We start from the raw sequence: 27,604 nt of genomic DNA, 5'->3' as shown, positions 1-27,604 counted from the left end.
ACGGTTACTAGCACAGCTTCGTACCGGAACGCTAAATCACTTGGTGGTACGTCTTTGCCGGTAGAGTGATAACTAGGTGCTACCGATGCCTACCACCCACACCAGACTAGCCTATTTAGAAAACATATAGGTAATTCTGTACTGACTACTAACCCGAGTTGGGAATCGAACCTAGGACATCTTTGACAAGCACAACACTACTAACTGTTTGGAAATTCGAGTTAGTAAAGGTAAAGTAGGTAAATATTTTGCAATAATTTTGAAATCTTTCCTTGGTTGATGGAAAATGGATGAAAATACCAAAGTCTCGTAGGTAAATTGCAGATAAAGCTATATTTCTATAAAATACACACAACATAACACACGCATTATATTTAGGTATGTACCAGTGGGTAAATTGAGTTAGTTAAATACTAAGTACCTACAGGTATTTGTGAAATAATTTTGATGTCTTTCCTGGTCCCATCACAGAAACAAAATCTCGTGTATTGAGAATTAAGCTATATTTTAAATTACAACATAAAGACGATAAAGATAAAAGCTTACGAAAACACAAACAGAAATTACGCTAAAACAATATTAAAGTGAGATACAAAGACGTATTCGAGTTCAACATTCGTGAATACGATCAAAACTCGAATGTAAACCGGTGATATGTAAACAAAAACATCCAACAATCCATTATTATCACCGGCCGGTGCAATGCAGTAACACAAGTCGATCGATACACGAAACGCACGCACTGTAAAAAAAAATAAAGGTAACTTTTCCCGCGTTTTTGCCGTCAATGCACGCACTCAACCGTTTTTGTAATTCGAACGAAGTTCCATTTAAATGTAACACTCGAATAACTTGAAGTACAAACGTAATTATTTTCCACTGTTCTGGTACACCGTGTTAGGTGAGTCGCTATAGAACGCGACTGTTTGTACTACGTCCGTGGCGTAACTGAGTGTCGAGCGGCTGGGTGGGAAACGGGACGCTAGATCGCGCACCCAAACTATAACCTAGCGAGTAGGGTGATACTGATAGGGTGGTAGGGCTGTCACTTACTCGTTAATACCATTGATACAGTGATGGAATACTAGCGGACGCCCGCAAAATCGGTTTTTTTTACTACTACGGGAAAAAGAGCATATGTTTTGCTTTCTTTATACAAAATTCAACTCAAATCGGTTCAATAGTTTAGCCGTGAAAAGGAAGACAGACAGACTTACTTTCGCTTTTATAATATTAGTATAGATGATAGCATCTTGTGTTATAATGTAAGTAATTGCGAAAATTTAAAAGAAAATGAGACTGTAATACTTACCTAATACTTAACTTGTACAATGGAGAAAAAAGTTACTTCAAATGAGAGCATACTGGCACATTTTTATATTAAACTGCAAGTTGAAGGTTTTTGTCAAAGGCAAAGTAGTAGAAAAATCCTAGAATATAAATTATACATTTAGTTTCGATTTATTAACTCGTAATGTTCATAATATTGTATTGTATTGCATGACAATGATTATAAAATAATATGTAATTCTTATTTTATAATTAAATTGAATCTTGTACCATCATATTGCATTTTCATGATTTTTAAAAAAGCAAGTTTTCCCATCTCGTTTATTAACTCGGGTCAGTCCGTATAACTTACCTCTTTGACAGCGTCGAGTATTTTTGGCAGCCCTATCCCACAAGAGCAGATGTGAACAGACGAGGCGGGCGGCGGGCCTCCATTCATGTTAGTAGGGGACCAAGGGGACTGCGTTTTGTTGCAGCTTCCGCATTCTACTGACCGACACCGAAGACCAAGGTGGATCGGTATTTTAATAATAATTACATTATTATTAATTTCAACTATAAATACCATAGCAAAGGTAATTTTCCTCGTTAAGAGTTCCCCAAAAGTGGCAGTTCAGAGTTCGTGTATTGTTCTAACTAACAGTTCAAATAATACACGAACTCTGCGTAATGTATCGGTACGTTGTATAATCGTCTAGTGGAAGGCGTCCACAGATCCGCTATCGTACGTATCGGACGCATCGCATCAAACGGAATTTATATTTGCAATACGTACGATGCGAGTGGACGCATTTGTATGACTTTCTATACAAAGAATACAAAAATCCGTTTGATGTGATGAGTCCGAAAACATACGATGCTGATCTGTGGAGGCCTGTCACTTATCGTTTAATTTAACAAAGTTGGGAAGTAATAGTTTAGTTTAAAAGAGCCGTGATAGCCCAGTGATATAACCTCTGCCTCTGATTCCGGAGGGTGTAGGTTCGAATCAGGTCCGGGCCATGCACCTCCAACTTTTCAGTTGTGTGCATTTTAAGAAATTAAATATCACGTGTCTTAAATGGTGAAGGAAAACATCGAGAGGAAACCTGCACACCAGAGAATTTTCTTAATTCTCTGCGTGTGTGAAGTCTGCTAATCCGCATTAGTCCAGCGTGGTGGACTATTGGCCTAACCCCTCTCATTCTGAGAGGAGACTCGAGCTCAGCAGTGAGCCGATTATGGGTTGATAATGATGTCTACTGTATGGTTAGGGTTTGAGAATAAGGAATAGTTCGGACAGGTCACCTACAAGCACTATAATAAGAGTTACAACTTTACGAGATTGTACATCTCGCAATTTACGGTTTTTAATATCACAAAATACAACCGAAAGTAAACCTAAAGTAACTCGCTTTAAAGTCGAGTTTCCTTTATTAAATTATAGTTCCCTTAGATTTGTTGTTAAATAAACTTTAAAACAAGTGAATAAGGTTCGTTTTAATTTGTTACAGTAATTAGTTCCGTGCGTATCGCTAGTTAGATATTGCACTAATTGAGTACATAATTAAAGTGCAGATATTGTACTAATTATGCAATTATTACAGGAGAAAGAGAAACTATGAAAGATCGCTTCGGTGACATACCTAAGTTATTTAAATTAATTATAGGTTGTAGGTACACCCCCTCTATAAACGCCTATGGTTGGTGGGGTTACATCCAGCTCTCGGTCATTTTCAAATCATACTTTTTTTTATTCTCTACAAGTTAGCCCTCTAAGATGGAAGCGGGCTTGTTAGGAGGATGAAAATCCACACCCCTTTCGGTTTCTACACATCACGCTGGGACGCTAAATCGCTTGGCGGTAGGGTGGTAGCTAGTTACGGCCAAAGCCTCCCAGGCAAAACTCACATCTGATATTTTATCGTAAAATACTACAACGTTATCAAACTAGACCTGGCGGGTCTGCGTTGGAAAAGCGTGATGGGTCTATCCATATTCCTACTCCTGGATAAAGGACAGCCTGCTGAGCCTGGCCCTAGGACGGCCGTTTATACGTTGATGAAGATAATGATAATGGATGATGATGAAGCCTTTATGACGTCCCGGAAATCAGCTGCGGGTACATGCCTACATAAAGTACCTACCCTTGATGTGATGTGGGTTATGTCCTGCCGCCGCGCCCCAACAAACCGGTGATACCTAAAACCGAAAAATGTTCCGAAACGTCTTCAATATTGAATCTGACTACATGATATTGATAACATTTTCCCATCTGTGATTCGGATTTGATGGTGCTGTGGATCGAAACAAAGATTCTGGGTTCGATTCCCAATCGATCAATTTAGGATTTAATATTTTGTATAAATTGACACATGTCTATTCTGGTGGTAGGCTAGCATTAGCTAATATCATTGTACCTGCCTTGGTTACTTACTACTGTACCAGTTACTAGTTAGTTGTAGTACTGTACCTACCAGTTATTATGACGGTGACTTACTGTCACAAGTTCCTGGATTACAGGTGGTATTAATATTCATTATTTATATTATTGTAGAGGGGAGGTATCTATGTTGGTATAATTAAGTATAAAAGGGTATTCGATGACTTCAGCTCAGTTTTGTTAGGCAGCGTAGACACCGTCACGCTGTCAGTCGCTTTTGTGCAATAATGTTTTGTGTTGTAATTATTGTTTATCATAAATTGTTTAGTGTCGGGTAGGGGAGGTGACTGTTTATGTATTTTAAAGGGATTCCTTAAACCTACTCTCAAGGTCACAAGTCCTGGGACCTGCTCGAGGTGTTTCCTCTACCACAAAATAATGGTACAATCACTGTTACCGCTACCCTTTACGTCACATTTGTTTTTAATAAGGTCTTTTAATAAAACCAAGCAATGGCGTGTTGGTAAACGGCTTTCTATGCCGCACGCACTACATTAAACGTGTTTCTGCTGTGCTTACGAAGAGTTTATTATATTACTACTAGGCATTTGTACTGTCAACTTATTTCTACATTCGTTCCCATCTGAGGTAAAACAACATACAATGTTAGGAATTTTTCCAAAAAAAGATACAATTTTATTTTCATACAAACTTTATTTAAATCAAAAAATAAAGTCTACAATAATAACTTTACTTCAATAGGTATTTAATATGTATAGGTGTAAATTTGTTTCAGCATTACCCCATTTTGCTTTCCTACTGTTAAGTCTACTGTAACCACCATATTATTCATCACAATCCAACTTAATTCCCACGTCGACACAAGTACATACTCGAGCAAACAAGTTTCATATACTTAACTGTACGTGGCGTACGCCATTCGAAACTATAGCTTGGCAACTTCGTTCGTAACACTCCCGATGCGGGAGCGGGCCGGGGGACGTGTAGCGACGATGAATTAAAAACCCACAACTGACGCGCCTCACTTCCCCGCACGCACGATTTCACTCCCGCGCAGTTTTTCCCCTCGTGGCCCGCATATCATGGGAGTGTCATCAACGAAATTACCATATAAAATCGAAGTTTAAAACATTGAGAATGAACTGAATACCAAAACATTGCTCGTGGCGTACGCCATTCAAAATTAAAACATTAGTTTCCTATGGTGTACGCCATTTCAAAATTAATTTCGAAGTGCAAAACGTTAAGAATATACTAAAACCAAAACATTACTCGTGGCGTAGGTACCATTTGAAACTAATGCCATTGGAAACTAAATTCGAAATTAAATACATTAAGAATATACGGATTACCAAAATTGCTCGTGGCGTACGCCATTCAAAACTAAAATCGAAGTTTAAAACGTTGAGTGCACTGAAAGCTAAAACATTAGATTCCTATGGTGTATGCCATTTCAATATATAATTCGAAGTGCAAAACGTTAGATTATACTAAAACCAAAGCATAAATCTAGCTTACCATTTGAAACTAATGCTATTAGAAACAAAATTCGGAATTTAAAACATTTAGAATGTACGGAATACCAAAGCATCGATAGTGGCGTACGCCATTAGTAACTAAAATCAAAATTTAAAACGTTGAGAATGTTCCGTATTGTTGCAGTATCTTTATATTAAACGTTAGTTTAAAAACCATAGTACAGATAAGTTTTTGTACCTATTAAGTTCGAACCTAGACTATCATAATCCATAACATGTACTGAAATAGAATAATTAATTATAATTAGGTTCGAACTTTTACAGTGTTAAAAACTGCTAAATTCATCATTCTCAAAATGCGATTACAAAGATATTTAAAAATAAATTGCATGCATGCTCGTGGAGACCCATCTTTATATTTCAGTAAAGTATTCGCCAAATTTCTTGTCCATTCTGATACAGAACTGCGTATGTACGTGTATGTTTTTATACACTGCGCAACCATACGCCTCGTGTCCAGAGAGGATTAGAATTTTCGCGCATACTATAGCTTGGCAAATTCGTTCGTAATTCTCCTGAAGGTCTGCGCGGGCCGGGAGGGGGGTAGCGATGCCCCGCGCGCACGACTTCATACCGCGCAGTCCTTCCCCCCGTCGCCCGCATACCATGGGAGTGTCATCAACGATCTTGTCAAGCTATATACTTGTGTAACAATGCAAACTTAACACATCCGTCGTATGACTTTAATTGCTGAACAAAAATAGTAGATCTTTTATAACATTGTATGGGAATCTTCTTCAATGACTCGACCAAAAAGTTCGTATTACATACACAATTCAGACCTACACGACTCAAACTGTATATATCTATATATTTTTAGTAATGCACGATCAATTGTAAAATCCGTTTCAAGTAGGCTCGTTTCATAAATTGATTTTTAATTAAATATATTTTTTGCCGGTCTATAAACAATATAGGTATTTAAGACAATTTTAAAGGTAGCTGCATACGGAACAGAGCGGCGACGGGACGGACGCAACGGAACGGGGCGGCGACGGACTCGACGGAACGGACGGACGTCGCCGATCCGTCCGTGCCCCGTGACGTATACACTTTCATATGTATACTATTTAATTTCACCTGCACGTCATTTCCGATACATAGTTTTATCGTGTGTCACATTGATATAAAAAAAAGATTCCGACGAATTGGTAACCTCCTCCTTTTTTGAAGTCGGTTAAAAATTCAGTAATGCTTTAAAATAATATTTGAATGCAATTAGAGAACTACAGAAACGCTGGTTACATTAAAGTATTTTTTTTTTACTTTACTTGTACATCATGAGAACTGATAAAAATCTTTTTGAGAGCTGTGTAGCCTATAACTTTTACTTCCATATTGGTAACTGTTCATATTCGGTTTATACCGCCTAGGCACACTATCTATGCACGCCAATGAAGTCAGTACAGCCCAAAAATCTCAAACTTTGGTTTAACAATATAATCATTACATAATATTCAATTCCTTTTTACATAGACCGGCAAAAAATACGACCCAATTTAAACCCCTAACACAATCTAACCACCGCAGAACACAATAATATTATTTACGTAAAATCGTAAGATATGTTAAGAATAAATTAATATTAAATTTTTTTTAATTTCCGCTACAATAAAAAAACTCTCCAAATATATAATTTTATTTTTTACAAAAACCTTTGTTAATTTAATTTTAAACATTAGTTCTCGATAAAGATTTGTTAATATAATTAACATTACTCATGCAATTTTTTAAAATTAAAAAAAAATATATGATTGCAGTGTTTCCCAATTAATATTATATTATTGATACCCGATTTTACCCAGCAATAGCAATCCTCTTGAATAATCAAAATAATAAATTTAATTATTATTACAGTACCAAAAAATATTAATAGACAAAGTCTAAGTTCGTCCAAGGCTCAAATAAATGTAACTTTCTTTGCATTAATAATCTTTTTTTCACTACTTTATTTGATGAAATATGCCACCCTATTTCTGTAAATAATATACGTATAATTATAGCAATAATTCAACCAAAGCAAACATAAACCGAACCAACACTTCGCAGCAGAGCATACAAAGAACCCGTCCGCTAAATATCTCTTTCAAATAAAAATTTAACCGACTTATAGATATACGTATTTCACTTATTTTGATTTGAACACAATATTACAGAACATATTTTCATGAAAATGTAATGTTAATGTTAATTACATTTTTGTTGACAGAGTATACTTCCAGATTGGTCATCTGGAAGTATACTCTGTCAACAAAAATGTATTTTCAAAATTGGTTAATAAATGACGAAGTTAAGAGGTAACAAACATAAAAAAAATTAAAAAAAACATACGCTTTGAATTAAGAACTTCCTCTTTTTTTGAAGTCAGTTAAAAAAAAGTTTCACCCTGTATCTTTACTTCAGGCTTGTGCCGCATGAGGCTTTATATGAACCGGATGCCAAGTCATTCAGTGCGAAGTACAGCAGTGCTGATTGGTGGCAAAAATAAACATGGCGGCACTAGTTAGTAAAATAAACGATAATAGTTAATAATAATTAAATTTATTTATCTCAGCTGCAAGACCCCTGACTGCACTATGAGGTCTTAAGTGGTACATAAAGTAATCGGGACCCTGCTATATTCGAACGACTCCCATACATATTTCTCCGAGTTTTGGTTTTGTGGAATTCACTAAAAAAAAAAACCTTAACATATATATATATAGCTTAACAAATTATATTATATAATCTTTTACTTATCTAACTTACACTTCATAAAATTTACTCTCAATAAAAAATACATAATATCTCATATTATCAAAGAACACGTTTTTTTCTCTTATGTTTTTTTGTTAAGTCGGTAACAATGAGGCACATTATATGTATATTACATATTATTTATTTCTCCCTTAAACATGTACATATATTTATGTACAAAACTTGGACAAATATTAATAATAATATAGTAAGAAAAAACACCTCTTAATTATTAATTATTAAATATATATAATATTTGATATCGTGTTTGATAACAGAGTTGGTTTTTTTTAAATATTATTATTATTTTATTTTTATATTAAAATTAATTACACAACAAAGTGCAGTAAAACAAACCGCTTTTGGTCATTACTATAAAATCAATGGTTCCGTAATCACAATAAATAATTAAGGTGGTGACATACTTTTAACACGCTACGCGTCCAATATGCATTGTTATTATGCAACAGGATAGTGTCATCATCCAAGTTTCAACCACTGAAGCGCATAGGCCCATGGAGCTTAGACCCACCATACTACTCCAATGTAGATTAGCGCAAAATAATACAGTGAATTAAATTAAAACTTAAAATAACAACATCAAGAAGTACCTCAATGTACTGTTTATTTTCAATATTATCTTTTTGGTTCATAAGAATTGGTAACCATTTAACTAAGTTTATCTATAAAAAATTCTGGAAAATAACTTGCAAATATACTATATCATTTGCATAATAAAATAATAAATTAACCACAGGTAGGCGTTAATAACTTTAACATGGTTTTGGTCATTTGTTCATTTGAAAGTTCTTTAAGTCCAGTGTTGGGAAGTCAGTTGTATAAACGTCTTACAATCCTATGCCTCGGAAAGCTACTTAAGCCGTCTTTCCTTAAAAAATCCGTTTTATAAAATCAGTGATGAAAATAATTAATTTTATTGACGTCACGTGTTAAAAGTATGTTTCTAACATTACTTCGACAATAACAAAGAAAAGAGATGGTAATGGTCACAGATAATAAAAGGACAGATTCGGTATAAACATCATTGTAAGCACCAAGAGTTATGTTGTTGCAAACATATTGAAGGCCAATTTGTAGACGGTTATATATATTTTTTGTTAATGGAAAGAAGCAAACATTTGCTTTGGTGTAATACTATCTCACAAAGACCATTTAGCTTGTTGTAGCATCATCGTCATCATCATCATTAAGCCATATTCGGCTCATTGTTGAGCACGAGTCTCTCTCAGCATGAGAGGGGTGGAAATATGTACGGCGTTTACGGGTAAAGTATCCATATATGTGTACAAAAGGAATTACACAAATGCCGTACAGTATTAAATTACCTAAATTGCTTCTGCAATAGGCATGATGACAGTTTTTTAAATTGTATATAAATTAAGAGTATATTAATAGTAAAGTAATTTTGTAAAAGGAACAGGGTATCTGCGATCATTAATTTCGGAGCTACAGGGATTTAAAAAGTCAGATTTGCGGCGCTGCCGCGGATCCCTGAAAAACGCCCCATACAAAATGGCTCGAAATAATGACGTCATAGGCAATGTAATGATCGTTAGATTTGTATGCGTGTTCAAACAAAATAACTAATATCTTTGTTATTTGTGCGTTTATGCTTATAGTTCATTTATTAAAAAATGTCACATTTAATGTAATGAAGCTAAAACTGAATGAATTTTCATCTAATTACGATAAAATATTTTTAATAGTTTTTGAAATTTTATAATCTCATTTATTTTGCAAATATCCAGACAATCTTTGCTTTTTATGTATAAATTAGTTAACATTGACCCTATTTACCCGAATGTATCATACAAATTAATATATTCAAACCTAGTCATCATCCCCATTATCGGGGAATAAAAATTTTGTACTGACTTCCGGCACCACCACTTTAGTACAGCATTAGGTTTTTCAACATTTATTTTTAATTATCTTTAACACTCAAAGCCGTACATCAATAATTAGTCGTAATTCATCATTTGTACCTGAGAAATTCCGTCAACTCGTGTACACACTTGTACCGCTCAGAAATTTCAGCATAGTGCTCAGAGTTATTTTCTGATATAGTAGCAGCCTTCTAAGCGTTATTCACGTTGGTTCATTTCATAGTTAAATTTTTTTCAAGGGCTTGTAGTCTAATAGTTGGACAAGGAATTTCCAATTTTTACTTATAGTGGTTACCCTAGTTACAAATTTTATGCACGCCACTGAGTAGATCTGTGTGTCTCTATCTATAAACAATCGGGGCTAAGACACGGACGAAATGGCGACGGGACGTGACGTCATCGTTGTGGTCCCGTCCGTGCTCACATATACATTTGTTTTAAACGATATTTCGAAAAAGACTATGTTCCGAGAAAAAAACAAGATAGGTATGAGCTCAAGTACTTGAAACTTTTATTATTTTTCAGAGTTTATTCAATAATTATGGCAATTTAAAGGTATATGAAATTCGTAATGAGGAATTACCAGATACAACTTCTACAACCCTGAATGGTCTTTGTGAAATAGTTATGTATCACTTAATTGACGTAGTCTGTATGGAAATACCAAACTTAATAAAGCTTTAGGAAATACATAAATAATTCCTTTCTTAAAAGAATAACTTCTGATTCTTAAAATTACGATGCGCTCGCATACAAAAAAATATTTTTTTATGTTTAATTTACACAATTATTTTGGTGACAACTGTACAAAAAATATTCTGCATATATGAATATATCTTCTATTCTTAACTTTACTTATTTTTTTATGAAAAGCACTCTTGGTATTCTATAGTATTTATATTTTGGCTAACCGACTCCAACAAACGTATCGGCTCGCGGTCTTCCCATGTAGCCTCTGGTTCGACGTCACGCCGTGAAAATTACATTTTCACTCGCACCGACAGATCGTACAAATATAGACAAAATAAATATCTGGCAAATATTATATACGCTGGTCCACGCTTTCATTTCACTAGTTAACTATGCGAACTACTCGTTTGTACTATTGTTACGACGAGACAACAACTAAATAACAACAGAACTCTACCGTATACCTCGCAGTCATCTTTGGATCTCTCGCTGGTCGAGCGCCGCGGCGGCCGCGGCGGCTACTTGGCGAGTCGGCGGCGCAGGCGGCTGCGCAGCGCCGGCGCCGGCGCCCACGGGCCCGACGCGCGCTTGCCCAGCCGCGCCAGCTTGGCGGCCGGCGGCGCGTCGGCGGCGCGCGCGCGCTTGCCGGCGCGCGGCTCGGGCGCCGCCGGCTCGTTGCGCGACCGCAGCGCGCGCTCGCCCGTCGTCGAGTGCACCTCGGGCTCGCTACCGGCGCGGCGCGGCGGCGGCGACGCGCGCCCGGCGCCCGCGCGCGCGCGGCGGCGAGCGACGCCGAGGTTCTCCTTGGCCTCCGCCCGCGCCGCCGGGGCCCGCCGCACCGGCCCCGGGGCGCGGGGGCAGTTTCCCGCGCCGCGACTGTCGCGCACCGCCTGCGAGCGCGTGGCGCGGCGCGGCCCGTCGGGCGCGGGCTCGGGCGCGGCGCGGCGCGCCAGCACCACCACGCGCTCGAGCGGCGCGGCGGCGGGCGCGGGCTCGGTGGCGGGCGCGGGCGCGGCGGCGGGCGGCGGCGGCGCCGAGCGCGCGCGCGTGGCGGTGAGGCGCGTGCGCGGGCGCTCGGGCTCGTGGTGCGAGCGCAGCACGCGGTCGTGCGAGGCGGGCGGCGCGCGGAAACGGCGCGGGCGGCGCGGCGGCGCGTCGGCGGGCGAGCTGGAGGACACCTCGTTGATCTGGATGCCGCCGTCGGCGGGCGGCGCGGGCGGCGGGGAGGGCGCGGGCGCGGGCAGCTCGGTGGCGGGCGGGGGCGGGGGCGCGCGCTCGGGCGGCGCGGGCGCGGGCGCGGCGCCGTGCAGGATCTCGTCGTGCACGGCGCCGAGCGTGTTGACGACGCGCGAGCGGTTGAGCAGGCGCGCCATGAAGAAGGACTCGGCGGGGTTGCCGTAGTTGCAGATGGCGTCGGCGTCGGCGGCGTCGGGCGCGGAGAAGCGGCCGTCGAGCGAGGCGCAGGGCGGCAGCGGCGCGCGCTCCGCGTCGGCGGCGGGCGGCGGCGCGGGGGGCGCGGGGGGCGGCGGCGGCGCGGGCGGCCGGTTCTCCGCGTCCGAGTAGCGCGTCATGATGGTGAGGCCGTTCTGCGGCACCTGGCGGGCGGAGTCGTCCTCGGGCTCGTCGGGCGGCGCGGGCGCGGCGGCGGGCGAGGGCGCGGAAGCGGGCGCGGCGGCGGGCACGGGCGCGGGCGGCTTGTGCGCGGTGCGGGAGCGCAGCACGGTGGCGCGCGGCGGACCGGGCGGGTCCAGCATGAGCGTCACCACGGACGTGTTGTCGGCGCGCATGCGCGTGTTCGACCATCTGGAAATTCGAAGTGACTATCTAACATCACATTGAAATGTTTTATTGCAATAAATTACGTTCTAGCCAACCCCAGCGACTCTGTCCACGGTGAAGTTACAACAGCACAGTGTGTGGTACGTCACCAGCAGCAGCCAGCCTACAAACTCCTATCTTAAAGTGTGGTAGCTATTTAATCAATATTTTATTCAAACAAACTGTTCAGCTTTATATATTAGTGTAGATAAAGGGACAAAATACCTCTCGAGCGCGTGGTCCACCAAGCTCTTGGAGGGGTTGAGCCAGTCGCGCGGCTGCGTGCCGCCGCCCACCAGCGCCGCCTCGTTGTGCTTCTCCGTGGCCTGCACCAGGGCCACGGCTCCCTCCGGAGACATCATGTTCCACAAGCCGTCCGTGCCGAAAATAAGGCACCTGCGAAAACGTCACATTACCATAAAAATCACTAAAAATATACTAAACAAGCAACTATTCGATTAAATCACTGGCGCGACTTGTTTCCGTAAAGAGTTAGAAAGGGTTTTCTTCACAGGTTCAAGGATTCTTGTCGGCTCTTCTCAGCAGAACCTTACAAATAGTCAACTGACATTTCTGCTTGTAAACTGAGCCTTACTTGATTTTTTTTTTTTTTTTAAATTCATTACTATTGTGCAATCAGTTGCAACAGCTTTAAGCAAATTGCTTGTGGGTACTACATGGCATGTGTAGCTGACCTTCCATTGAAGGCCATGCTAATTAACTTTTTTTGTTAATTTTTGTTTTTCATTTGTACATTTGTACATTCTTATTATTTTGATTTTTTTTTTACTTGAAATAATTTTTTTTTTTTAATTTAAAATTCAGTTCCTATACTGGAACTGAATTAATTAATACTCTTTGTTCAGTGCATTCAACATGTTTGGCTCAAATAAACCTTTAATGGCATTTGTTATTGATAGGTCCCGTGATCAGCCTATCAATCAGAAGTGGTACTTTCATACATTTCTAATGTTCGCATACTACATAGAAGAAGGGTCCAAAATATATATAATAAGAAGAAGGGTCCAAAATATATATAATAAAAGGTAAGGATTTAAAATTTACCTAATTTAAAAATCATGTAGGTATTTTTAAAATTTTCCCAACGTCAAAAATGCTGTCGTCCATTTTGTGATATCACAATGTTACTTGATATACTAAACGTCAAATTAATTGTTAACAAAGGCTCTGTTTGTAAGGGATTTGTTATAGTGACGTCATGAAACAGTTGAAATATAGACCACCATGGCCGACAGGCGTTTTGGTTCATATTGTTAAAAACATATTTAAAAACTAAAAGTTTCATGTAATCACATTTAAAAATATATGAATTTTTTTTTTTAATCTAGTAGAACTATTTAAGAACATTTAAAAAAAGTGTCAACTAGCATATTGGAGACAGAAAATAGATATGTAACAGTGGCTAGAGTGGTTGAACTTCTTCTGTCTGTGCTCTTAAGGCTACTATTCCACGACATATTTCATGAAGACGAAACAACATATTATTGACTAATAGCTCTGAACAGGATATATCCATCTCTTTTTTGTTGCAGTGGAACAAAAGAATGAGCGATATGGCCAGTTCAGTCACTATTAGTCGAATAAATAAATTAAAAAGAAAATCTATGTCTTTTTCTCTTCACGAGTTACATTGTAGTGTGAATCATTAGGCCTGCAGGCCTGTTATTTTAACCACCACTTACCTAAACTTGGTAGGGTCAATAGTCAGCACCCCAACATCAGGGTCAGGGCTGACAATAAATTCATCATTCTGCGGGTTGTAGCTCCACAGGTCACCTAGTGACCGAGCCACTGCCAGAAAGGGTATCTCATCCATGGGGGTCGTCTTTTTGATGGGTCCTTTGTGACCCGGACGGGGTCTGTTCCACACAACACGGGGCACCCCAGCCTTGGATATGACCTTGCCGCCGCATCGCTGTATGCGTTCAATCTCTGCTGTTGACTCGGGCTTATGGTCCGAAGTCAAAGGTTTTGCGGCCCATTCTTCTGAATCTAAATTAAAAATTGAAGCTTTTGAAGTGTTTCACTTTCATCTGAGTTTCTTGCATTTTGTATGAATAATAAAAAGGTATAATTATTAATTATGCATCAATTTTAGAATTTAAATAAATAATATACAATATATATTAATTTTATAAATAATGGAGTTTACATTTCATAAGATTGGCTTTTTCACCTTACAGTAGCGGCTTTCAAGTATAGAACACGATTTACGCATGCTGCGCTATATACAAGCGTGTATTGGAATCTACCCGACATTACCATTTTAACTTCTGAAGAGAGAGATTTGTTATCTGCTGTTCGAACAGCAGCTTACAAATCTCTCAACACCTCCATTTTGTGATTGAATATTTATCAATTATAATAATTGATAATATATTATTATGTTACAACCGACCGACCGGTCTTATTTATGTAAAGGATAGTGAGAGATAGGTTTTACTTACCATCCTTTTGGTAACCCAGCACAATAGCAGAATCCCCAACATGGCCAATGTATATTTTGCCTCTCCGTATAAATGCAACACTGGCTGTAGTTCCAGCCGTGCTCGGCAAACCTGTCACAGTTTTTGGCCAATTCTCTGTAAAACCATGAGAAATTTTACTCATTTAAATAAATGTCTATTAAAATTTTGCCCTAATTTATATTAATGGTTTCACTGCATTTATAATTTAGGAAAATAGTTAAATAATTAAATTTTTTGTGTAATTACGGTATTTGTGTCTGAATGTCCATGGTTAAAAGACCAGATTCATAGCCTTGGGATCTATTCTCGCACGCTATGCTATTGTTGTACCTATTCCCAATATAGGCTTTTTGGTTGGATGGAGGATTTAGGGGAATGTTGGCCATGTTTCAAAAATTGTTTAATTAGTGAAAAGAAATTCAGTTTACAAATAACAATAAAAACAGTGGTATACATAGTGGGTAGGAGGGCTGGCAAAATGCCACACTCATAGTCTAAAAATTAATGTTAAAGTCTTTATGGGGCCCCATTTATTGCCATAGACCTCATATGCTATTCTTATCAACCAATATTTGGCTCACTGCTGAGCTCGAGTCTCCTCTCATAATGAGAGGGGTTAGGCCAATAGTCCACCAAGCTGGCCCAATGCGGATTGGCAGACTTCACACACGCAGAGAATTAAGAAAATTCTCTGGTATGCAGGTTTTCCTTACGATGTTATTCCTTCACCATCATATGCTATAGTTACACTGAATGATTATAATATAAATATAATGTAAAAATATATGGAAATGACTAAATACCAATATACTCAAATTAAACAATTAAAAATAGACCTTCTTTCTTTGTAGGGGGTATTATGATATGGTGGCATTCAGTTTACTTTATGTCTGTGTAGTTTACAGATAATGAGGTTTTACCAAACTTGAATTTATTATGGAAATACAAATATTTGTAAATACATTTGTTTTAAAAATTATGTTGTTGAAGTCACATTACTTTAGTTTCATCAAGTTCTGTAAAGTAGTTTGTGTGAGAAAGCATAATACATATAAATATAAATATTGATCTTGACATATTATTGTGTTTATAATGTTCTAAACACAGTAGGCATTAACACAATTATATTTCAATTAATATGTATCAACAGAAAGAATCAAAAATTTTCCAACTGAATGTTTTGCAATACCTGACCTTTATATTTTAAAGTTTTTGGTAAGAGGTAACTTGATTCTGTAATAAAAAAAGAACTGAAACTGGTAAAACTGCTTTCACTTTAGCAAAATGTGGGAGATTTCCCAAAACTTGTGCAATAATAAAACCTGTGAGTGTAATCATAGATGTTATCTATAACTAACAAAAACAAAACATCAACCATTAGAATACTTTTGTTGATTCAATGTCAAAGTACTCAAGAAAAAATTAGTAGACACAACAAGGTCAAACGAAAAACTTCGTACATTCTCTCGCTGCTCGTTCAAATGGGCAGAGACGTCCTCGCAAACTTATAGTAAACTTACGTAGCTTTATAAATGCTGAATTGTTGACATTTACCTACTTCTTTCCACATGTTCAAGTGGGTCAACATGTAACCATTTCGAATTGCTTTTAAAACATCCTCATCATTGTCCGACCAGAACTGACGCTGCTTCACTATAGAGTCCATGAGATGCTCCTTCGCGAAAGCGGCGGCCTCGCCCCCGCCGTGGCCGTCGTATATTCCAAAAAAGGCATACTCCAAATCCCGCTCATCTTCAGTTTGTTGATACGCAACGGAAAACAAATCTTCCATATACTTTCTACCGCCTTGGCTGCAGTGGCCAGTGACACGTAAATTAACGCCAATTGATGCAGGCATTGTAAAAACATAATACACAGCTAACCACAAAATAATATATTAGACCAACACAAACGTTTCCACATTTTGCATTTGCATTTACGCGACCAGTAGGTACGGGTGAAATATAGACACAGACAGTAGCACAGACGACAGGTCACGTGGACATATTGATCATACGCGTGCCTACTGCGTAATGGCGTTAATCGTGAGTTAGAAAGAGATAACTGTATAATTGTTAGTAGGTCTGAGTTTGAAAAGAAAAAGACGCCATCATGTTTTCCGCCATTTTTGCTTGACAACTAAGTAAAACAATTTTTTAAACAAAGTTTCATTACTTTTCAACAAACAGTTTTATTTTTACTAAATAAAAATAAGTTACATTTTGATTTAGTTTCTTTAGAGATTTTATCAAGTATTAACATGAAAATAATTATAAAGTTATTCCTTTGATATTTTTAGTTACGGAAACCAGATTAAATATTATTCAAAAGATGCGTTCACAATCAACAATAACACAGACTAATACAAACGAATTGAAACTGATAGATAGGGTACGGATACGGTCTTTGACTATTTAGACTATGGACCTGTTTCGCACCCAAATTCACCAACAAAAGTCTGTCGTTTTTTGAGGGGGACGAGGTAAACTCACATATCGAAAATATTTAACACTAATAAATATATTCTGTGTCCATACAATACACACAACTATAAACTTGACTCGAAATACACACACGTGTAATTTTTACACGGACTAAAGAACACATCGCACTATCCACAGAATATATACATAGAACATTCGATTACTTGATCGATTTTTTTGCGGTTCCGTAAAAAAAAATCGATTATTTTTAGAAATTGTTTTTTTACAAATTTGATAAAATTAAGGTAGAAATACAATGAAACGTTACTCCATCTTTTATTATACTACAAATTTTTGGCCATTTTTTATGCCATTCCAATACACAACCAGGCATATTAAGGGAGCTCTTTACACGACGAAATCGATCACAACAATGAAACATCGATTCTATAGCAACAGTTTTTATAAATGCGTTAGATCATTGATTTTTGATCTTTGCCAGAAGGGTATCATAACGGTTAGCGAGACAGGTCCTGTTATTAATGGTCTAAGCCAAAATATTACAACTTTAGGTACGGTTTATTTTTGTAGGTCATAGAGGAATTAATGGTCGAAGTTATAGGTAAATTAAAAAGAAAGATAATCAAAATTATAATTTGAAGTGTAGCTTTCTTTAAAATCATGAATATATTAATCTGCGTCAGACGAAATAGATAAACTTTATCCCTACTTTCAAAGTTGATCAACGTTAATAAAAACACTGTAAAAAGAATCGATTCTTTAGCCAGTTAACAAAACATCGATCAAGTAATTGAATATTTTGAGTAACAAGACAAAACAATGTGATTGTTAAATTTTTATTAGTGTGTATATTACTATTTGAATTTATAGTTGTGTCGTATATCTATATATAGTGTAAAGACACAAAATATTTTTATTTGTATTATAATATTATTGATCAGAGTTCCCATCAAAACAACAATTTTTTTCATGAATTTAGGTGTGATACTAGTCCATAGGCAATTAGTCTGTGTAAATTGCATCTCAAAAATCATTAAAAAACAGACTTATATCAATTTAACAGTATTATATTAAAATATTACTTAAAAGCATGGTTATAGATTGTGTGAGCCCCATAAAAAATATTCAAAGCTATGTAAACTATATTAAAAAAACCTAAATATTATAAGGCTTGAAACAGTGTTCAGAAAAAAAAAACATTTTCTGTACCATATAATCTCTAATATTGACTAGTATAAACAAACTTTATTCTTCAGTAACTTCCCATGGCTTTTCTGGTCTAAGCATATCCCACGGTTCAGGCTTCTTATAAACCTCCATTTCTTGCAGCTTAATTCCTCCTTTAACAACTTCATCTAGAAACTTTTCAACCTTTCCTCCTTTTACTGGTTCTATATCACAATACATTTCCATGATGCCACATTCCAAGCATCTTTGGGCAAACACTCTTCCAAGGTTCATATAGGCACTTGTATCTGTAATACTGTAGAGCTGGTTCCGAAGTGCTTTCTCTGAAGTTTTTGCGTCAATAACTGGGCCATTGACAAAATGGACTACTTCAGCTTTTACTGTTCTGTTTGTGGTTGTTAATAAGAGTCTGTAAAAAAACAAAGTATTTTAGTAAAATAGCCAAATATAAGCAGTGTGATTGTTTTTTTTTGCCATACAAGTTAAATTTCAATATTATGATACTCTCAAGCTTTATAATATGTCCCTAATTTGTACAAGAGATCATGGGCTGCCCCAACACAAATTGGCAAGTTTTTACTTTGCAAAAACCACTAAGATGTTAATAAACAGCAAAGATATAACACCACCAGCTCCAGAATGCAGTGAATTTCTTCATATCCAAATCTAGGACCTTACAACATGTACTAGAGAGATGTATTTAGCAGTACCAGTTCATCAAGCAATAACAATAAAGAAATTCTTACTTGTGCCAAAACTTGCGACCAGGTTTCTCTAAGTGGTAACCATCTGGTTTGCGAGCTATTCGCATACGCTCCAAATTCCTTGGATTTCTATTTACAAATATACCTGAGGCAGTGCAGTTAAACCTCACAAATTTTGGGACAATACTTTTATCTACAAATGGAAACATTTGTAATTTTTATCGTAAATGGGAAACTCGATTTAGGTATTGCTTTCTCACTTGACGATTATTTTTAAAATTATTATGTAACAATTCATTAACTGTAGTTTTTTCACTAATTTTAATGTTTTTGCTTTTTGAATGGTTTTTGACTTTTGTTTTGCTTTTGATAAGTTTAAGGTTATGACAAAGAGTATTTAATTAAATTTAATTTGGGTTTTATCACAGATTAACAGTAGTTATGATTAGGGTCGTCGTCTGTGAGGACCATAGAGTACATTGAATACTTTGACACCTATATATAATGGATCTGTGGCATTTTACGTCAAATTTGGTCAAGGATTTAATTTTTTAAAGAATAAACAAAATTTTTTCGTAACCTCTCTAACTTAAAGAAAGCTACCTTAATCGAGCGAGATAGATATTTTTTTAGCCATTGCGTAAAGAGGTTAGACATATTTTACATGACAGCATCAATTATGTCAGTTGTGACCAAATTATCTTTTGTTTTTGGTGACCAAAAATGGCTATTGTTGTGGTTCCGGTTCCGTATTATTCGAAATATTACGGAAATAATAACCAATAAGCTTGTGAATCGCAAAATAAATTAAATATTATACAATAGTGAAGTGTGTAGTTGTTGCCTGCACCAACAAAACCCAAACAAAACTAGCGGGAATTACATTTCACAAGTAAGTATTAAAATCTTTGATTTTTCTGTTGATATTGAGTATTTTAAAGGTATTTTTTTTAATTAGGCCCATTGACTAATTCAAAGTTTTACAATAGGTGGTTTTATGGGCAATCCTTTAAAGAATTGAATTATTTCACAAGTTTTGGTTTGACCGTATACGTAGTGTTGGGAAAGTATTGTTTACATTATCGATGAATAGTGAACAATTGATTTGTTTCGCTATATCACCGAAATAAGCGAAAACGTATAAATTAATACATTATTTTATGTTCTATATGTATAGTTATTTTATATTTTTCAGATTTCCAAAAAATCATGATTTAAGACAAAAATGGTTAAACAGCATTAACAGGCCTAATTTCCATCACGATACAGCTGCATATGTAGTGATCATTTTAAGAAGGATTACATTAATTTAACATTATGCTTTCCGCGCCTCAAAGACAATGCCTGCCCATCTATGCCGGTGAGAATCCTTTTTAATAGTATTTATTCTTGTTTGTGATAATATAGGAATTCCCTCATTTTAAAATATCTGTATAATAGCAAATTCAAATTTTAACATTTATTTATATAATTTTTTTTATTGTGTCCAATAGTGTAAGAGAAAGATATCATTCACAAATTTGAAAAAAAGATTTTGCTGGTTGGTTGCTTTATGTACCTACTCATATAAATACTAATGTTGCCTTTATAGTAATATTTTAGTAGATGTAACCAAAGAATAAAAATTACCTATTGCAGAATTTATCACCTGAGCAACAAGTAAGACAACCCTTGCAAGAAGTGAACCTTAATCTGTTATTAGAGAGTCATGACAATGCTGTTTCCCAAAATGGAATATAATTAGTATTGTATTGTATTGTCAAAAACATATCTAAAAACTAAAATTTTCTTGTAACAACGTCTCAAAAAAAAATATTTAAAAAAAAAATTGTCTAGTAGAACGATAATCAAATTTTAAAAGACCATTTATAAAAAAGTGTCAATTTTGTTATGTATAACGTATAACGTCTAATGTTTATTCAATTTTATAAAGTTTTACAATAATATCAAAACTACGTACCTAAAAATCTATAACTACATATTATAAAAATTAAAAAGAAAATATACTAAATTTAAATTATATCTAAAGGCTCAGGCGATGCTGATGCAGCAGCAGCGCCCGCACATCCCATCGTGCCAGGAAGATGTGAAGGCGCAAGGGTGTCTACGCAAGTCGCGTCCCACACCAAAGGCCTACCCATCTTCCATGGCATCAAAGACATGCCGTCTGGTCTCTTACCATCGTCACGCGCCAAACCGTTAGGTTCCAAAACGGCTGGCACGCCGGCGGTGACAAGAGCACGACGTATGATGTCGTTCAGGCTAGCGTGCCGCGGAATACGGCCAGTGCTCCTACTGCAAGAAAGACCGTGGTGTCCGAGTATATCGACTAGCTCTCCACAGATACAGCGATGCGGAGAAACACACGGAGCGCCTAAGCGAAGGCAGGTGGCGATACGGAATGTTGTGTCGTCCAACAAGGTACCAGTGCTGGACGAAGGAATTGCTTGTAGCCAAAGCCCCGATTCCCATTCTCCCACAGCCAGCAAACGGGCACGCTCCGCAGAGTTGGAGGAGGTACTAATAAGTTCCTCTCTTACCAGTCTGCAGAGCGGCTCATCCCACTGTCTCTGGGAAAATAAATTTTTTGGTAAATCAAAACGTACGTATAACGTTGTATCAAAAATTGTAAGTTTTGCAACTTCTATAAATAATTTTTTTTGATGAATTACGATTTTTGTTTCCTATTGCCTTGGTTTAGTATTAGGCTGGTAGTCTAAGACAACATCATATTCATCAGATAGTAATCGTTACACAATCAAGACATAAACACAGGCCAACGTTCGTGAGTGCCAATACAAAACATTGTATAGTTTAAATTTGTACTATACAATGTTTATTAAATACCACAGAGTAACCAGAGTCTTTACAAACTGCGTGCGTGCAACCCATAAAAAAAAAACAAAAGTCACGCGTCTCCTTTACATTTGCATATAAAAACAATTACGTAAATTGATATAATAATCAATAAAAAAATACTCCATCTTATTTCTTTAGTTTTTAAAATATTTAGAAACAATTAACGCCATTTTTCTTGATTAATATTGAAAATTACTGATTTCGGTTCGTATCGTACTGACAAGAGAACGTATTCATTTTTGAATTTCATATTCGTAGCGGGTACGACACCGTAATGTTCCGTACGCTCCATCTGTATATTATTGATTAATCTGTGTTAAATACAAAACACTTTAATGAGAAAATCAATTGTATGGAATTTTATATTATAATAATGTAAGATAGAATTTAAAATGTTTCATTTTAGTAAACATAATATTTTGTATAATTTTATATCGAGTGCTTAATTATTATCGATAAAACAGCCCTAGCCTAGCCCTAGCCTAGTCAGCCTCAATTTAGAGACCAAACATGGTTACCGGAAGTCTCAAAAATAATTACTTGTCACATATCCTCTATTATCTATGTATCTAAGGGTTATAACTTAAAAGAAGTATTTTTTCATCTGTATTTTTCCCCCTATTGATCTGTGGTTTTAACCATAAACAAATAACCACAAACGAATAACCTACTGACAGTGTAATCTTTTTTCTTTTTTCAGTCATATTTCCTAAAATTCTGGATTCTAATAAATATTTATTTCACTCTGTGCTTTAGAGTCTGGGCCACAAGCAATGTTTTAGTTTCGATACAATTTACATAAATTGTTTTGTCATTTTTAGCACGTTTTGTTTCGCTAACTATGTTCAAGTTATGATTTCTTGCAAAGGCAAAAGGGATTTATCGAAGTTGTAGGCATATCTGAATTACGATTTGCCCACGGGCCTCGGGCGTCAACATCCGGAAGGGTTGTGTGTGACTTTAGTGCTTGTTTTGTAATAAATTTCGCACGCCCACTTTGCACATCTGGTGTAGTGTTTGTTGTTGTGACCGATGGTACGGAACAAGTGATAACACAGTGGCATTCGTGGTAAAATGTCGCTGCAAAAGAGCGTCAAAAGCGCTGGGGGCGAGCGAAGTGAGCAGGATAACGCCTCTATATGCTCATCAGTGACTACGCAGCCTGACAGACATGGCTTTTTCGGCGGTGCACAGTATAGTCCTGAACCGTAAGTAGTTTGCACCTTATGTTTATGGAGTTAGTAGATTAAGACAGCTTAATAAACAAATATAATACTCTTCTCAGTGACAGTTGTTCAGAAGGAAGATTAATATCCAAAAGATCCAAGTTCAAATCCCACTTAATGTAGCAATGTTAAATATATGCAAATTCTTATCAGAAAATGCATACTTTGTTTCCTAGTAGTAATTTGAAAAGGAAATAATTTGTAGCTTGTGTCCTTTAAAACCCCGTATGGCTAATTTCACATTGAAATAAATCACTTAGACTAAAGTATTGGACTACTTTAGTATTTTAGTTGACTACAAAAAGTTTTTGGATTTAGGTCCAAAAATTGTTCGTACTGGACTAAAATACTGAAGTAGTCTGCACTGCAGGGTTAATCTAACCATCTAAATTACTTTTAAAAGAAAATCTTCAAATAATGTCTTATTGTTGATCCATTATCGAATCTAATTGATTACGAATCATGAAATCCTAGACTCACATCCATTACCTCAAAACTGAAGTAAAATATATAAAGTTTTTACAATGAAATATATATTTATACAAATATTACAAAGAGGAATGATTTGATTGTTTGTTTGCATTAAATATAATCTGAAACTACTGGACCTATTTAAAAAATTCTTTCACCATTAGAATCCTACATCATCCCTCTCTAAGATAGGCTATATTTTATCCCCATATACCCCAGACCAGGTACTATGCAAGTGAAACCTCATGGTGTCTGCTATCTTCTTCTATAAGTACATAATAAATGCAAAAGATCATAATGTTATCCCAAAAATTACTTGACATACAAAGCTATACAAAGTGTGTGTAAGCTATACTAGCAGTCAGCTAGTTAATAGTTAGTAGATGTCTGCTAAGAACGGATTTTGTAAAACAGACAGATTATGGAGGTCTAAGGGCAGACGAAGTTGCAGGCATCTCCTAGTGTACTAAAAATTGTAAGATACATATAATATCTTACAATTTTTTAATACACTAGAAGACGTCTAAAAGATCTTTAAAGAATTTGTACCATTGAAGTTATTTGTCTAGAGCAAACACCTAGATAAACAGCCTTTTTGTGTGTATGAATGTTATCAAGGTCTGACAACTTCAAACTAAACTTGTATTTATATATATAAATACTACTGGATATTCAGCTGGAGGAGGTCTACTCAGGCAACACTTCGAACAGCGGGACATACTGTAAACATATCAAACTCATAACTTATGTATACCAAAGTGGGTTTTAAAATAAAACCCCATTTATTTATTTATTTACTGGATACTCACTACTTTATAAGGATCTAAATTTTTAAAGATCCTGCTGTTATTTATAGATGCAATAATACTGCCTAGCCTATACAATCTATAAATTACTTAGTTCTAGATAAATTTGTAAAGTTTGTGATAAACAAAAAAATAAACCCTGGCTCAGTTTGTTGTGGGCTCCTACCAAGATGCATTTGGAACCCTCGTAACTTTAATTTGAAGTTTTTTTACCAATCATTATCACCATTATCTAATAATATTAATACGTCTCAAAATTCAAACAAAAAACTTTGTTCCTAATGAATAATCTTTTGAAATCATACATGCAGCCAAAACCACTTCTAAAAGCTGTATAATATAAGTTATAACATTTTAAGTGCACTCTCTCTACGTAGAAAACTTTCACGACACAGTAATTATACATTATACAGTAATTTTTACAGTTATCATTCACAATAGATGCTTAAAATTCAAAAATTAAAATTGGTGAGAAGGTGCTACGTTAGCTCAATTAGAATGTAAGACCCGGCCAATTATAGTCTTTCATGTTGCTCTAATTGTGTATGCAGTCTGAAGGTTACTTTACAAAGACCTACTGATTATGCTTTATACTTTATTGCAAGTGGAAGTAATGAATTATGGATTATTATGACACAATTATGAGGATTATAGGATTATAGATACATTATAAACATTATCTGGCATCTATGCTTCCTGCCATCTACAATCTAAACACTATCAAGACAAGAGTGAATAGGCACTTTCTAGGCAAGGGTGTGCCATTCTAGACTCATCATTGCTTTTCATCAGGCATATGTAGACTACAAAAAATTTTGTTGTTATATTATATCAATATGTACTCCCTTTTTTACATCAAAATTATTTCATAAATTTATTTTAAAACTAGTTGACACCCATAACTGTCTGCGTAAACAAGATACATCTGATCTTGATAAAACAAAGCTTTTATTATGCTCCGGCTGAGTCTATCTGCAATATATACATCAAAGTCTGTTGAGTGGTTTAATAGATCAGAGCAAACAGACATTGTAAAGTTGACACCTCTGAATGCTTTCCAGTTTTATTTATTAAACAATACATAAAGATTTATTAGGTTTGTGTGGCATTGCTGCTTTGATTCTCAGTTTTTTTGGATAATAGTAAAATAAATCAAATCAAATCAAAATTCATTCATTTCAAGTAGGCCTAGTTTACAAGTTGTGATGTTTGCATACTCTCTGATGATTCGTTGATCATTGAATAGAAGCAGGCGTTACTTTCGTTGATCACTCGGTTAATTACTTCCTCTGGGTTGAACACTGTATTTACTTAGTTAGAGTAGTCTTGTCCGAGGCTTGTATCTATAGACTATTCTATTAACAGCCTATGTTGTTGACATATACTACACAAGTTATTATTTATACTATTTGTAAAGACTCTACCACCAGTTCGGAAGACAGGTTGTGCTGAGAAGAGCCAGAGAGATACTCAACAGTTGGTATTTAAAAAAAAAATTACATTCTTAAAAATCCTTCTGGGCTTATCCGCACTTGGCCATGTGATTGGGTGTAAAAAAATCATTCATTATACCCATTGTTTTACTTCTCGGACGATGTAAAAATAAAAGAAATCATTCATTATACCTAATGAACTTCCACAAATGCCTGTTTTTATTTAATATATTACTCTCTGTCACAAAACAGGGAAACAAGTAACTGTGTCTATGAATGTTAAGCGTTTTTTTTTAGGTTTTTTATTAGTTGGTTTCACAACTTCCCCGCTGTTGCAATATTCCAACAGTTTTGCGTGCATACCTAATTGCTACATTAACCTTCATATAACTACTGACTTAGATACTTTTAAATTCACTTCATTAACATTGATAATTGATATTATGAAAGCTCTAATAGGTACCATTTTATTAGTTAAATGGTTAGCCTATGTGGCTTTGGGACTCGAGGTGCTAGGTTCAAATCCTGGGGCAGGTTTACAATTTTGAGCTGTGGTCGTCCAGTGGATATAACTTCTGCCTCTGATTTAGGAGGGTATGTTTTCGAATCCGGTCCGGGGCATACACAACTCCAATTTTTTAGTTTAAATATCACATGTCTCAAAAACAAAGGAAACATGCATACCAGAGAATGTTCTTAATTATCTGCATGTGTGAAGTCTGCTATATATAGCGAGGGGGGGGGATGGGTTGGCAGTGCCCACGGCCTCCGTGGCGCAGTGGTATGCGCGGTGGATTTACAAAACTGAGGTCCTGGGTTCGATCCCCGGCTGGGCCGATTGAGATTTTCTTAATTGGTCTAGGTCTGGCTGGTGGGAAGCTTCGGCTGTGGCTAGTTACCACCGTACCGACAAAGACGTACCGCCAAGCAATTTGGATTTTCATCCTCCTCCTAACAAGTTAGCCCTTTTCCATCTGAGATTGCAACATCACTTACCATGAGATGAGATTGTAATCAAAGGCTAACTTGTAAAGAATAAAAAAAGAACATAATCAGCCAAGGCCTGCTGGCAAACGCATCCTATCGGTATCAGCGCAGCATGGTGGGTGTTAACTCCATATCTCCTCTCGTGTAAGGTAGATAGCCTCATGCCCAGTACTGGGCGAACAAAATAAAAAACACAAACAAAATTTATCCTTTGTGGCAATCAAAATGAAATCTGTTTAAATTTAATCATTTTAATTGACCAATGTCATAGCTACGTGTTGATGGTTGTTGCGATGACTAACCTTATTAAGTGTCATTTAATTGACACGCCACATGACTGGTCTACTATGACGTATATCACTCAAATCAGGTTTTATTTTCATTTGGTAGTATCGTTATCAACCCATATTCGGCTCACTGCTGAGCTCGAGTCTCCTCTCAGAATGAGAGATAGTCCACCACGCTGGTCCAATGCAGATTGGCAGACTTCACACACAGATAATTAAGAAAATTCTCTGGTATGCAGGTTTCCTCACGATGTTTTCCTTCAACGATTGAGACACGTGATATTTAAATTCTTAAAATGCACACAACTGAAAAGTTGTAGGTGCAGGTGAGGTCATATCCACTGGACT

At 36.8% G+C, this 27,604-nt stretch overlaps 5 protein-coding genes across 12 annotated transcripts in view; 2 read left to right on the top strand and 3 right to left on the bottom strand.

The window, feature by feature from the left end:
- Positions 1 to 962, bottom strand: part of LOC112053155 (cytospin-A) — a 74,137-nt gene extending 73,175 nt beyond the window's left edge. For 2 of the 8 annotated variants that reach the window (XM_052883295.1, XM_052883300.1), the window contains exon 1: positions 547 to 954. The gene's annotated coding sequence lies outside the window, so the exon portion shown is untranslated. Of the gene's footprint in view, positions 1 to 546 lie in introns of all 8 variants that reach the window. The other 6 variants (XM_052883296.1, XM_052883299.1, XM_052883301.1 and 3 more) reach the window with 6 other exon arrangements.
- The window catches only part of LOC112053158 (inositol oxygenase-like), a 200,511-nt gene that overhangs the window by 84,805 nt on the left and 88,102 nt on the right, over positions 1 to 27,604 (top strand). The window lies entirely within an intron of this gene.
- On the bottom strand, positions 4,347 to 16,901 carry LOC112053153 (uncharacterized). The gene is made up of 5 exons (XM_052883311.1): positions 16,406 to 16,901; positions 14,831 to 14,965; positions 14,066 to 14,375; positions 12,588 to 12,758; positions 4,347 to 12,347 (listed from the first exon to the last, which is right to left on the bottom strand). Exons 1-5 carry the CDS (start codon positions 16,707 to 16,709, stop codon positions 11,063 to 11,065), a joined length of 2,205 nt encoding a protein of 734 aa, XP_052739271.1. The 5' UTR covers positions 16,710 to 16,901; the 3' UTR covers positions 4,347 to 11,062.
- LOC112053167 (39S ribosomal protein L18, mitochondrial) lies at positions 18,495 to 19,579 on the bottom strand. Its single transcript, XM_024092488.2, has 2 exons — positions 19,230 to 19,579; positions 18,495 to 18,892 (listed from the first exon to the last, which is right to left on the bottom strand). The coding sequence occupies exons 1-2, from the start codon at positions 19,394 to 19,396 to the stop codon at positions 18,541 to 18,543; spliced, it is 519 nt and encodes a 172-aa protein (XP_023948256.1). The 5' UTR covers positions 19,397 to 19,579; the 3' UTR covers positions 18,495 to 18,540.
- Positions 22,732 to 27,604, top strand: part of LOC112053166 (TBC1 domain family member whacked) — a 22,676-nt gene continuing 17,803 nt past the window's right edge. The window contains exon 1 of the mRNA XM_024092486.2: positions 22,732 to 23,254. Within this exon, the coding sequence (XP_023948254.1) occupies positions 23,121 to 23,254 (134 nt within the window). The 5' untranslated portion in view covers positions 22,732 to 23,120. The remainder of the gene's footprint in view (positions 23,255 to 27,604) is intronic.

The sequence above is a fragment of the Bicyclus anynana genome, chromosome 8 (genome assembly GCF_947172395.1).
Source record: "Bicyclus anynana chromosome 8, ilBicAnyn1.1, whole genome shotgun sequence".
Classification (NCBI taxonomy): domain Eukaryota; kingdom Metazoa; phylum Arthropoda; class Insecta; order Lepidoptera; family Nymphalidae; genus Bicyclus; species Bicyclus anynana.
The sequence above is the reverse complement of the archived record's forward strand: the minus strand, read 5'-3'. Positions and strand labels throughout refer to the sequence as shown.